General features: G+C 43.8%; 1 protein-coding gene across 2 annotated transcripts in view; it reads right to left on the bottom strand.

The window, feature by feature from the left end:
- RP1 (RP1 axonemal microtubule associated) overlaps positions 1 to 12,174 on the bottom strand; it is a 302,837-nt gene that overhangs the window by 132,401 nt on the left and 158,262 nt on the right. For both annotated transcript variants that reach the window (XM_054985404.1, XM_054985406.1), the window contains exon 25: positions 5,038 to 5,201. In XM_054985404.1, coding sequence (XP_054841379.1) covers positions 5,038 to 5,201 — 164 coding nt within the window. The remainder of the gene's footprint in view (positions 1 to 5,037; positions 5,202 to 12,174) is intronic.

Raw genomic sequence — 12,174 nt, 5'->3', positions numbered from 1 at the left:
AGTCTAGGAAAGGCAACCCAGAGCATCACCCAGAAGTGATATCACATTCTTCCCAAAGTACTGCCTTCCACAGTACTGCCCCTCAAATTTGTTGAGGCCATATTGGGAACCCTAGTCATGGTTCCTTGTTTATGAGATGCTGCTTAGTATATTTGTGACCTAGAAGGAAGGAATCCAGAGACATGTGCATTCCTTGCCTACGAGTGAGAATTTAATTGCCTCTAGAACAGTCAAGGTATAACCTATCTGCCCGGAAATTACTAGAAAAGGCTGCAATCCTTGATAATTTCATTTCAATTAGCTGAAAGACCAAAAATAAGTAACAAGTAGAAATGTGTTTCCCACTGAAACCATTGAAAACATCACTGTGGCCTGCACATTGTTTTCCTTGAGGATGTCCCCAGGTCAGGTCCACAGAAATGTTTTGGAATTCTGTGCTTTCCACTTATGCACAGCACATGGGGAGAAGGGGCTTAACCCTCTCCCCATGTCATTTTCCATAGGGAGTTGCTATTTGCCCCATTTAGGAAATGTAATTAATTTAATTTAATTTAATTTATTATATTTATATTCTGCCCTCCCCGCTTTCGCAGGCTCAGGGTGGATAACAAATACAAACATGTTTAAAAACATTTAAAAACATTAAATAATACATTTAAAAACATTTAAAAACATTAAATATAACAATTCATGCTGCATAGTGGTTCATACATGCCTCTGTGTTTGCATAGGGGTGATGGTTTAACCCCCCCCTTCATGGGGGGGGGGGCGGCGGGCACTGCCCGGCGTTAGCCATATGCCTGGCGGAATAGCTCTGTCTTACAGGCCTGGCGAAATGCAAGCAAATCTTGCTGGGCCCTTGTCTCGCAAGACAGAGCATTCCACCAGGTCGGGTCGACGCCAGGCGGGCCTCCCTAGGGCCAGGGACACTTAAAAGATGTTTTCCGCCAGAGCGGAGAGTCCTCCAGGACTCATATGGTGAGAGACGGTCCCTCAGATACGTCGGTCCCAGTCCGTGTAGGGCTTTGTAGGTTAACACCAAAACCTTGAACCTGATTCGGTACTCCACTGGCAGCCAATGCAGCTGGCGTAGCACCGGTGTAATATGCTCCCACACCGGTGCTCCAGCAATGACCCGCGCTGCTGCATTCTGTACCAGCTGTAACCGCTGGATCAGGCCCATGGGAAGCCCAGCGTAGAGCGCGTTACAGTAATCCAACCTAGAGGTGACCATTGCTTGGACCACTGTAGTCATGTCACGGGGAGACAAATAAGGGGCAAGCTGCCTGGCCTGCTGAAGATAATAAAAGGAAGACTTGGCAACTGCAGTGATCTGGTCCTCCATCTTCAAGGAGGAATCCAGAATCACCCCCAGGCTCCTAACCCTCGGGGCCAGTGTAAGTGCTGCCCCATCAAGTGTAGGAAGCCGAGGTCCCAAAGCCATCTCCCCACGACCCACATACAGGACCTCCGTCTTCGTGGGATTCAATTTCAGCTGACTTTGTCTCAACCAACCAGCCACAGCCTCAAAAGCACACTCCAGGGCATCAGGGGCCAATCCAGGCTGCCCGTCCAACAACAGATAAAGCTGGGTGTCATCCGCGTATTGGTGACACCCAAGCCCGAAACTCCGCACCAGCTGGGTGAGGGGGCGCATATAGATATTAAATAATAATGGAGAGAGTATCGCTCCCTGTGGCACACCACAAACCAGTGGCCTACAAGATGACACCCTCTCCCCGAGCGCCACCCTCTGTCCCCGATCATGGAGAAAGGAGACCAGCCACTGCAGTGCTGTCCCCTGAATCCCCACATCGGCAAGGCGGTGGGTCAAAAACTCATGATCGACCATATCAAACGCTGCTGACAGATCCAGCAAAATCAGCAGTGCTGATCCGCCCTGATCCAGATGTCTGCGGAGATCGTCTGTGAGGGCGACCAACAATGTCTCAACCCCATGTCCCGGGCGGAAACCAGACTGGAAGGGGTCTAGGGCTGTGTAGCACACCAGTAGGTATGGAGCCCCCAATGAGAGTGGCTCCCTTGGACTGTTTAATTTTAAAAAAATGGTACAGGGACAATCTAAACCCTCACTCCCCATACTCCTTGGTCCCAAGTCAATTCGTGCCTGTGTGCAACCAGGAAACATGGAACCTTACCCAGGTTGACCTTACCCAGGGATTTCCCTAGGAAAAACACAATGCATAATCACACAACCATATTTTCAATCACATGCCACAACAATAGTAAAAATCTGAATAATGAACAAAATAAGCTGAAACAAAACATGGATAAAACATCTGTATGCATCCCTAGACGTTTCACTTTATCTTTTGAATATTTTTATCTGCTGCTGTTACTGTTTCTGCTAGTTTTGATGTCTGAATTGTCATTTGTATGAACTTTTAATGATTGTAAGCTGCCCTGAGTATTTTATGGAGAGAATGGTCAATAAATAAATAAATAAATAAATAATGTCCTCAAAAAGTAAAGAATAGCCCATATGTAAAAACAAATCCGTCTTCTCAGGTCCCACACAGCCATCTTGGCACATCCATTCTTTCCTACCCACGTTTCTGAGAGTACTCTATTCAAAAGGTATCAGCTGTGCATCCTCTGACAGAGCTTTGTAAAACATTTCATTCTTTATCTATGATTCACCTGCTATTTCAGCTCCCAAACTATCTTAAACAAAGATTGCCAACTGTGCTGATATGTGCCATGTTACGTGATGTGTTCTGAAGGGCCAGACAGCTTAAACCTATGCAGCCACTGCTTATGCAAGACATTCTGTCAGTACTTACTAACCTTAAGAACATTACCGTCAGCACAGAACAGTGATGAGAAGCATCCCGTCTGTCTTCTTATATTTCACTTCAGTATTGCAAGCAGTGAGTGTACTTACCTATCCATCACTGTCAACATTTCTTACTTCTAAAAAAGAATTTTTAACATACCAGCACAGAGAAGAGTATAGAATTCCTTACTAGCACTGCCCTCCCTCCAATTCTGAAATGAGGAAATCTAAATTCTATTATTAGAATAAAGTAAGTATAAATTGGATGTGTGTGTAGATAGTTGGATAGAAAATTGTGCATTTTAAAAACAAAGTAAAAGAGGAGGGAGATACCTAGGACCCTGCACCTAAAAAGCCAGTCTAGGGAAAAGCTGATATATCAACAATCACTCATATTGGTTATTGTGTAATAACCACCACATCCTGGTTCACAATCACAATTACTAATGGATATTTAAACCCCCAATGAATCAGTAAGCTATGATGCCTCAAAGATCATAAAACAGCAGGCTCAGTATCTGAATCCCCCCTTTTGATAATAGCTGTTCTTATTGATTTGAACTGAAGCACTTGGCCCAAGAGTAGAAATTAATTCTGCACCTGCAAAGCCTTTAGCAAAGAGTGCCTTCTATTTTGTCTATTTTAACTTTTAGCCGGAAAAATAAGAAATATTTTTTTAAAAACTGGAACTGATGACGATACACACGGCATATTGTGTATGTTGGATATTTTGTTTTACTTCTGTACCCATAGCAACTGCACATGTTGTGGAAGATATGACATTGAATTTCCGAACATTAATACAGCAATGGGAGTATCTGAATTTGACTGGAGAATTCATTCTTGCTCCTTGCTCCATAGAGCAGAATGGGAGCTCTCTGGTTGGCAGGCAGAGCTGCCTATCAAGGTTTTGAGGGCTAAGATTGGCTGAGAATGTCCACCCCTCCCTTGCAGAATGAGAGCTCTCTGGTTGGCAGGCAGACCTGCCTATCAAGGTTTTGAGGGCTAAGATTGGCTGCAGAATGTCCATTCCTCTGTAGTCTAGGGAATTCATTCTTGCTCCTTGCTCCATAGAGTAGAATGGGAGCTCTCTGCTCAGCAGGCAGAGCAGTCTATTAAATTTTTAAGGGCTGCAAAAGGTCTGTAAATGTCCTCTCTGTTGCCTAGAGAATTGATAGAGCAGTGCCAGGATGTCTGGACCCATGGACCACAGTCCAACGGACTGGCCCAAATGGGCCAAAATTTGTGAAAAAGGTGAGTCCCACAAAATATGTGTTCGCGAACCACAAACTGGGCCGGACTGTGCAAAATTTTGGTCCATTTTCCGGACTGTGCCCACTTCTACCAGCAACTGCTAGCTCTCAACTGAAAGTTTAAATACCTTCAGTATTCACCCTTTCCCTATCTGACTTATGATGGTAACCAAACTTTGATTCTGTCAAGACTCCAGAACTTTCAGAGAATACTATCTTTTAAAAAGAGACACCATGAATTACCAAATGGACATGCCTCCACCAACAAGCCACCTGTGACCTACTTAATAGGTACTTGGAAGCTAGGACACAGAAGCTAGTGTCAGCACTCCAAACAAGGTAGAACGTCACTTCATCCTTCTGTGCTCTCTCCTGCTGTAGAATTAGGGCTTGGTTCCTGATGGTCATGATAAAAAACGATGGAGACAATTCCTGGGAGATCATGCCTTCTCAATTTCCCTGTAGACTACTGGCTGTTAAAACGAACTTATCAATCTCTAAATCACACTAAGACTCAGGATCTTACTCAATAGGCTACAATCCTTACTACAATCCTTACTACAATAGGCTACAATAGGCTACAATCTTACAATCCTGGAGTCAGTGAATATAAGAAACCTAACAGTGTGCAAGATCTGCCCTATAGCACACAATAGGACAGTAATATGTGTATCCTTGTAGAGAGGAAAGGGAAAATAGTTACCCGATACTGGTTTACAGTCCCCTAGACTTAATTGTCTATTTTAACATTAACCTTAGTAATATACTGTTAAATTGATTGTCAACATAAACAAAGAATTACTCCGTTCTCTCAGGGCTCTTACATGTCTTATCAACAAACAATTCAGAAAATGAAATGAGGATTGATATCATTATGGTGAGATCATAATTACAAGTGTCTGCTACTATTCATGTTATTCACCCTTGAGTCAACATGTTCTGAACAACTGGTGCAAGTAAACTCTTTGTTATTTATATGAGTCATACCTTGAATGTATCTACACTATTGGGATTAAACAGCTGGTGTTTCCCACATCCCAGAATAAGAGGACCTGAAGCCTTGTTTTCTCCATAAGCATAAAGGGACACCGTTGCTGTTGTGCCAGCTGTTTTGAAATCTCCAGTGACTATAGTGATTTTCCAATCTTCTCCTGCAGGTAAAAACAAAATGAAAATGAGTGCCACTGACAGAGCAGTTTTATCTCAGTAACTACCAGGTGCCTGGAGAGCTGTGTGGTCTTGGCTTTATTGCAAATAATGCATCACTGAGCCTCTGGAACTGCTACGGCTGTTCACTTACAAAGACAAGAGTGCTCAGAGAAGTGATGGATGAATTTAAAAAATTGGGCTTCTATTTAGGTTGCAACCAACATTTAAAGATAAGGAAGGCCTAGGTTACATTAGACAAAGACCGATTTATGTGTCTCAAAATTATGTCAGTATATATCTCTAGACATACAAATTTCAAATTGACATACAATTTCTAAAAAGTTACTAAATTTCATTTTTTTAAAAAAACCTGACTCGCTGCTTATCTCAACCTCTTTCACATCTTCAAAATCTGTGTAGGCAATCTTAGGAGAAAATGGTTGTTCATTAAACATTTTGAGAAATTTTTGTTAGATATTCACATGAACTCTATTTTTCTGAGTGCAAACAAAGTAATAATAGTGTGACAGTAAGTACACTTTAATATCTACATTGCCCCTAGTTGCATCATGTTTATTTATATAAACCTTTTGTCACTTTCCATTTACAAAAGGTAAAAAGCAGTTAAACAACTGATAAACCAACCATGTTAAAGTTACTTTTTAATGCAAGCGAAAAATGAATATGCAATTTTAAATATCTACTGGTTATGCCTGGCTACCACTTTTTTGTAAAAATACCACCTGATAAAATCCCACAGACTGCAGCACCAAGGGTTATTATGAGATGCTCTGTCAGACAGAGGGAGAGGCAAAGAGGTGAAGGCCCTGTGACATTTGTGCTCCTAGTTTTGCTGGGCAGACTGCCCCCCCCCCCCACAGTAACTGGAACTGCCTTATCACATAGTCAGGCCAGCAGGGGAAAGGTCGAAATCATATCAGAACCCTCCGAGTAGAGCAGCATAGAGTTGGCCTTTCAACGTCTCTCTGCCCCACATTCAAAGAAACTAGTTGTTTGCATAGGTTTGGAAGGTGGGGGGCTGGAAGAGAGGGATTTTTGTGTTTATTTATATTTTAGTTCTGGGTTTTTGTGTTTAGTTTTTGAGATCAGTATTTTTATCCCCCCCCCCTCCCAGTCTGTTCTCCTCTATCCCAACCCACATCTTTTCTCACTGATTCATTTATTTTATTCTTTTAATTTTAAATTGAAAGTTGTTTTCAAACCCGGAGGAACACAGAATTGGTAATATTTGCTGTGGTTTCAATACAGGCAGGCAAATTACTGAACAGAAACAAAGTATCAAAGTTATAAAGTAGGCCCTTGTTGAATCAATTGAATTCTGTTCCTACAACTTTCTCAGATCAGTTTTAGAAAGCCTGTTTTTCAAAACAACCTGCCTCCTGAGCCTGTTCTACCTGCTTTCACTCATCTCCCAGACAACTGCTTGTTCACAACTTTCCTACTCCTCTATGGAGCAAGAATGTTATTGGTTCATACAGATACAAATAATGTATAATACATCCCTTTCCTACTTTAAAAAATAATGTATAACACATCCCTTTCCTACTTTAAAAAATAATGTATAACATATCCCTTTCCTACTTTAAAACACAACAGGATGCAACAACCTATTACTCCCCACTAGCTAGTGTTTTTTTTTTAAGGATGTAATTAGCATCTTTGGGGAATCCTGTTTAAAAGTCTGTATCCAGTTATGTGTGAGGCACCAGACTTCCTGAGAAAAATACAGTCAGTTGGCAATCTTCGAGGTAACACTATTTTGGCCAACATGCATTTTGAGTACAAGCCATTAGGAACACCATATCTGACAACACCACAGCTGACCTTGCTACCAAGCTCTGCTAATTTGTATTCATCCACAACTATTTCAGATTTGGTGAAGATTTAATCCTTCAGATCAACAGCACAGCCATGGGCACCTACATGACACCACAATATGACAACATTTTCATGACCAACTTGGAACTGTGCTTTCTCAGCTTCCACCTACTAATACCCCTCTTGTACCTGAGATTCACAGATGATATTTTTATCATCTGGACATGTGGGAAAGAAGCACTGGAGAAATTTCACTAGGCTTTCAGCATCTTCCACTCCACTATCAACCTGATCATGAATCAATCCATACACGAAGTACATTTTCTAGACATCAGTGAACAAATACATGATGGAAACATAAAAACCACCTTATACCACAAACCAACTGATTGCCAAACATATTTACACACCTCCAGTCATCATCCCAAACATACCAAATAATCTATTGTCTATAGCCAAGGTCTACAGCTACCGCAGGTTCCCTCTTTCTGACAGAGATTCTCACCTGCAGGATCTACAGCAGATATTTTTGGACCTGCAGTGCCCACCTCATGTAGTAAGGAAACAGATCAACAAAGCCAGAATGATACCAAGGGGTACCTGGTACAAGATATGCCGAAACAAAACAACAATCAAACACCACTGGTGGTCACATATAAACAAAGGGCAAGAATGGGGGAGGGAGGAAACGAACATGCTGTTCGTTGTTTGTTGCCGACGATGAACATGAACAGACAAACAGTAATGAACATGTTCCGTTAATGAACATGTTCGGTGTTCATTGTTTGTGGGGGCAAGAATAGCCCCCATTTGACTTAGAGAGCTCATATTCACAGTGAGTGTTCAGCAGGCTCTCCTCCAGCCATCACCCAAGTTTGGTCAAAATTGCAATACGGATCATGGAGTTATACATTCCCAAATCCAATGCCCCCAGGAAACTCCCATTCGACATAATTGGAGCCACCGGTTGACTTTGGCCCTGTGTACAAGTGGTGAAGGCGGGATGCCTCCCCTTTAGGGGGCATGGGGGTAGGCTGCTCACCAACAGCACCTCCCATATGCCCACCCGCCAGGCCTCCCAGAGGCTACTTTCCGCCAAGGTATAACAGTGGGTTACGTCGGCGGCCACCGGGCCTGGCAAGCTGGGGGAGGCATTGGCAGGCTGCCTCCCCTCTAGGCGGTGGGGGTGTGGCTGCTTGCCAGCAGCTCCCCCATGTACCCACTCGCCAGGCTACTTTCCACCAAGGTATAATGGTGGGTGATGTCGGCGGGTGTATAGCCGCTTGCCAGTGGCACCCCCCATGTGCCCACCCACCAGGCCTCCCAGAGGCTACTTTCTTTGAAGATATAACGGTGGGTGATGTTGCCGGCTGCCAGGCCTGGTGGGCTGGGGGAGGCAGTGGTGGGCCACCTACCCTCTAGGACGTGGGGGGTTTGGCTGCTCACTGGTGGCACCCCCATGTGCCTGCCTGCCAGGCCTCCCAGAGGTTACTTTCTGCCAAAGTATAATGTTGGGTCATGTCGGTGGCTGCCATTCCTGGCAGGCTGGGAGAGTGATGGTGGGCCTCCTCCCCTCTAAGAGACGGGGGGGTTGGCTACTCGCTCCCCTATGTGCCCACCTACCAGGCCTCCCAGAGGTGTTGCAGAGGCTGTTGCTGGCCAAACACACCGGCTGGACATGGAGCATTGGATGTTTAGGTACATGGGATAGACAGTTTTCTCAATGGACAGGTGCATAGCTGTATGGGATAGGTGTATAGGATAGAGGGATGCATGGATACATTGAATACCTGTATTGGATTGACAGGAGAGACAGATACCATGTACGGGCATATCGGGGAGACATGTGGATTGCATAAATATCTGCGTTATCCCGTCATTAGAAAGTTGGAAGGAAAGAACCAAGGGTAGGAGGTGGAGTCCACCCCTAATATGTAGAAGTGGGGGCTCATGTGCTGGCCATGGAGGTGGTGCCCAAAAGCAGCAGCAGCAGACAGCACCCACCTTCCAGCCTTCATGGAAAGGGTGGGAGGGACCCATTCCCCCCCACTCAGAGGGAACAGCAGATGCCATGGAAAGGGGGCACTGTGCAGTACAACCCTATCAGCAACAGCAGCAGAGCTGTCCCTTGTGGCCAAAAGCAGCAGCAGCTGACATCATCCACCTTCCTTTGCAGAAAGGACATGGGTCGTGGCATGGGACCCATTCCCCCCTGCTCAGTGTGGACAGAAGGTGCCATGGATAGGGGCACCGTGTGGTACCGTAAAACCGCCTGCGCAACAGCAGCAGAGCTGTACCTTGTAGCCAAAAGCTGCAGCAGGTGACATCACCCACCTTCCTGCCTTTGTGGAAAGGACAGGATGGGCAGGACAGGAGAGGTGGTTGGGAGGGGCCAAGGTTGAAAGAGAGAACATCCAGGACCTTGTCAGGGAGAGGAGGACAAAGGGTTGTTTGTTACAGCCGCATTGTGGAGTGGGACCAGGAAGTCCCAAAGGTGGCGGCAGTCACATGGTAGTCCCCCGAGTCCAAAGGCTGTGGCAGCTGACATGACCCACCTTCCTGCCTTCGCAGAAAGGACGGGAAGGACAGGGCAGGCGAGGTCGTTGGCAGGGGTTCCAGAGAGAGAGAGGTTGAAAGAGAGACCGTTAGGGAGACGAGGACAGAGGCTTCCTGGCCACATTGTACTGCAGGACCGGGAAACCCCCAACAATTGCAAGCCATGAGCCAAGAAACCCACTGATTTTGTCAGCAGTGGCAGCGAACATCACCCACCTTCCTGTGTTCATGGAAAGAATGTGACTGGTGAATATTGATTTATTCAAGAATAACTATGAAAAGTTATGGCAGCAGATTGATAGACATTTGATTAAATGGAACAAATTAAATCTGTCATGGCTGGGAAGAATTGCTGCAGTAAAGATGAATGTGTTACCACGGATTATGTTTTTATTACAAACAATACCAATAATTAGAGACAGTAAGCAATTTGAAAAATGGCAGAGGAAAATATTGGACTTCGTATGGGCAGGCAAGAAACCTCGAGTAAAGATGAAAGTTTTGTGTGATGCTAAAGGAAGAGGTGGACTGCAATTACCAAATATCAGATTGTACTATGAAGCTGTGTGTTTGGTGTGGCTAAGAGATTGGATGTCATTGGAGAATCGCAAGCTTCTAACCTTGGAGGGTTATAAGAAATTGTTTGGTTGGCATAGCTATATGTGGCAGCATAAATTAAAAGCTGATGCTATGTTTCTACACCATTATATTAGAAGAAGCCTCCTCACGATCTGGAAAAAGTACAAGAACTATTTGGGTGAAGGTATCCCTGCATGGGTGGTACCGTTTGAAGTTATTGACCCGAGAGCTATTTATAATAAAGAACAATGTTTGCCATATAAAGAGATATTGATAATGGAACAAAATATGATTAAAATCAAAACAGAAGAAGAATTATCTCTATATTATGGATGGTTTCAGTATAGGCAAATTAAGGATTTATATAACTCAGACTGTTCAAAAGGGGGAATTAGATGGAAAGACTCGGAGCTGGAGGAAAATATACTACAAGAAAGTAAGAAGAAGATATCAAAAATTTATAAAACACTTTTGAAGTGGTACACAGAAGACGAATCTGTTAAAGTCCAGATGGTGAAGTGGGCTATCAATTGTCAGAGAGATATAACAATGGAATCATGGGAGCATTTGTGGAAAAATACATTAAAAATTTCAACTTGTACCAATATTAAGGAGAATGTTTACAAAATGATATATAGGTGGTACTTGACGCCTAAAAAAATAGCGTATGGAAATGCTAAGATGTCAGATAAATGTTGGAAATGTAAAAATCATGAAGGATCATTGTATCATATGTGGTGGACTTGTGAGGTGGCTAAACAGTATTGGGGAGATATTTTAGAAGTGATGAATGAAATTTTGCAGATATCGATAACAAAGAACCCAGAACTATTGCTACTGAACTTAAATATGGAAGATGTTCCTATGCAATATAGAACATTAGTATTTTATATGACAACAGCGGCAAGAATATTATATGCGCAGAAATGGAAGGTGCAAGAAATACCATCTATTGAAGATTGGATACAAAAATTGCTGTACATGGCAGAAATGGATAAAATGACAAGGGGGCTGAGAGAGCAGAGCTTAGAAGAATTTTTTAACGAATGGGGGAGGTTAAGACAATATTTAGAGAAGAAGTGGGTCGTAAAGGGAAAACTGTGGCAATTGGAAAGTTATTAAATTTAGAGATTAAGAGATATGAATCTTTATCTGATAAAGGGAAGTTTTAACTATGGTTAGTTTAAGATTAGAATTAGATTTGAAACTAATGGATATTATTTAGTATAGTAAGGTAAAATGATATAATGATATGTAGAGATAAGTAAGTAATAGATTTTGTTATTGGGTTGGAAAGCTGTTGGAAGTCTCAGAAAAAGGGGGGAGGGAAAGGGTGGGGGAATATAGATATTAAGGTTTTTACAGATAAATGTTATTTGTAAATTATGCTCACCTAATAAAAATTTTCAAAAAAAAAAAAAAAGGAAAGAATGTGACTGGTCACGGCGGGACCCATTCACCCCTGCCCAGAGGGGACAGCCAGTGCCATTGAGAGGGGCCACAGTACAGCACAATTGCATGTGCAACAGCAGCTGAGCTGCTCCTCACGCCCGGAAGCCACCACAGCTGACAACACCCACCTTCCTGCCTTTGCGAAAAGGACGAGATGGACAGGAGAGGCAGTTGGGAGGGGTCTGAGTGGTTCCAGAGAGGGAGAAGTCCAAAGAGGGACTGGGAGCTTGACAGGGTGAGGAGGACCAAGGGTTAAGAGCCGCATTGCAGAGAAGGACCGGGAAGGAAGACCCCAACATCCACCATGAAGGATTACACAGACTGCTCCAGGAGAGGCGTGTCCGCCTCTCCTGATTCTAAGTGGAGGCTGTCGCCAGCATCACTCTCCTTCCTGCCTTCGTGGAAAGGACGGGATGGGCAGGACAGGAGTTGTCATTTGGAAGGGTTGTATTGGTTCCATCCAGAGGGGGAGAGGTTGAAAGAGGGAACATCCAGGACATTGTCAGGGAGAGGAGGACAAGGTTGTTACAGCTGCATTCCGGAGCGGGA

The sequence above is a fragment of the Eublepharis macularius genome, chromosome 7 (genome assembly GCF_028583425.1).
Source record: "Eublepharis macularius isolate TG4126 chromosome 7, MPM_Emac_v1.0, whole genome shotgun sequence".
Lineage (NCBI taxonomy): Eukaryota > Metazoa > Chordata > Lepidosauria > Squamata > Eublepharidae > Eublepharis > Eublepharis macularius.
The sequence above is the reverse complement of the archived record's forward strand: the minus strand, read 5'-3'. Positions and strand labels throughout refer to the sequence as shown.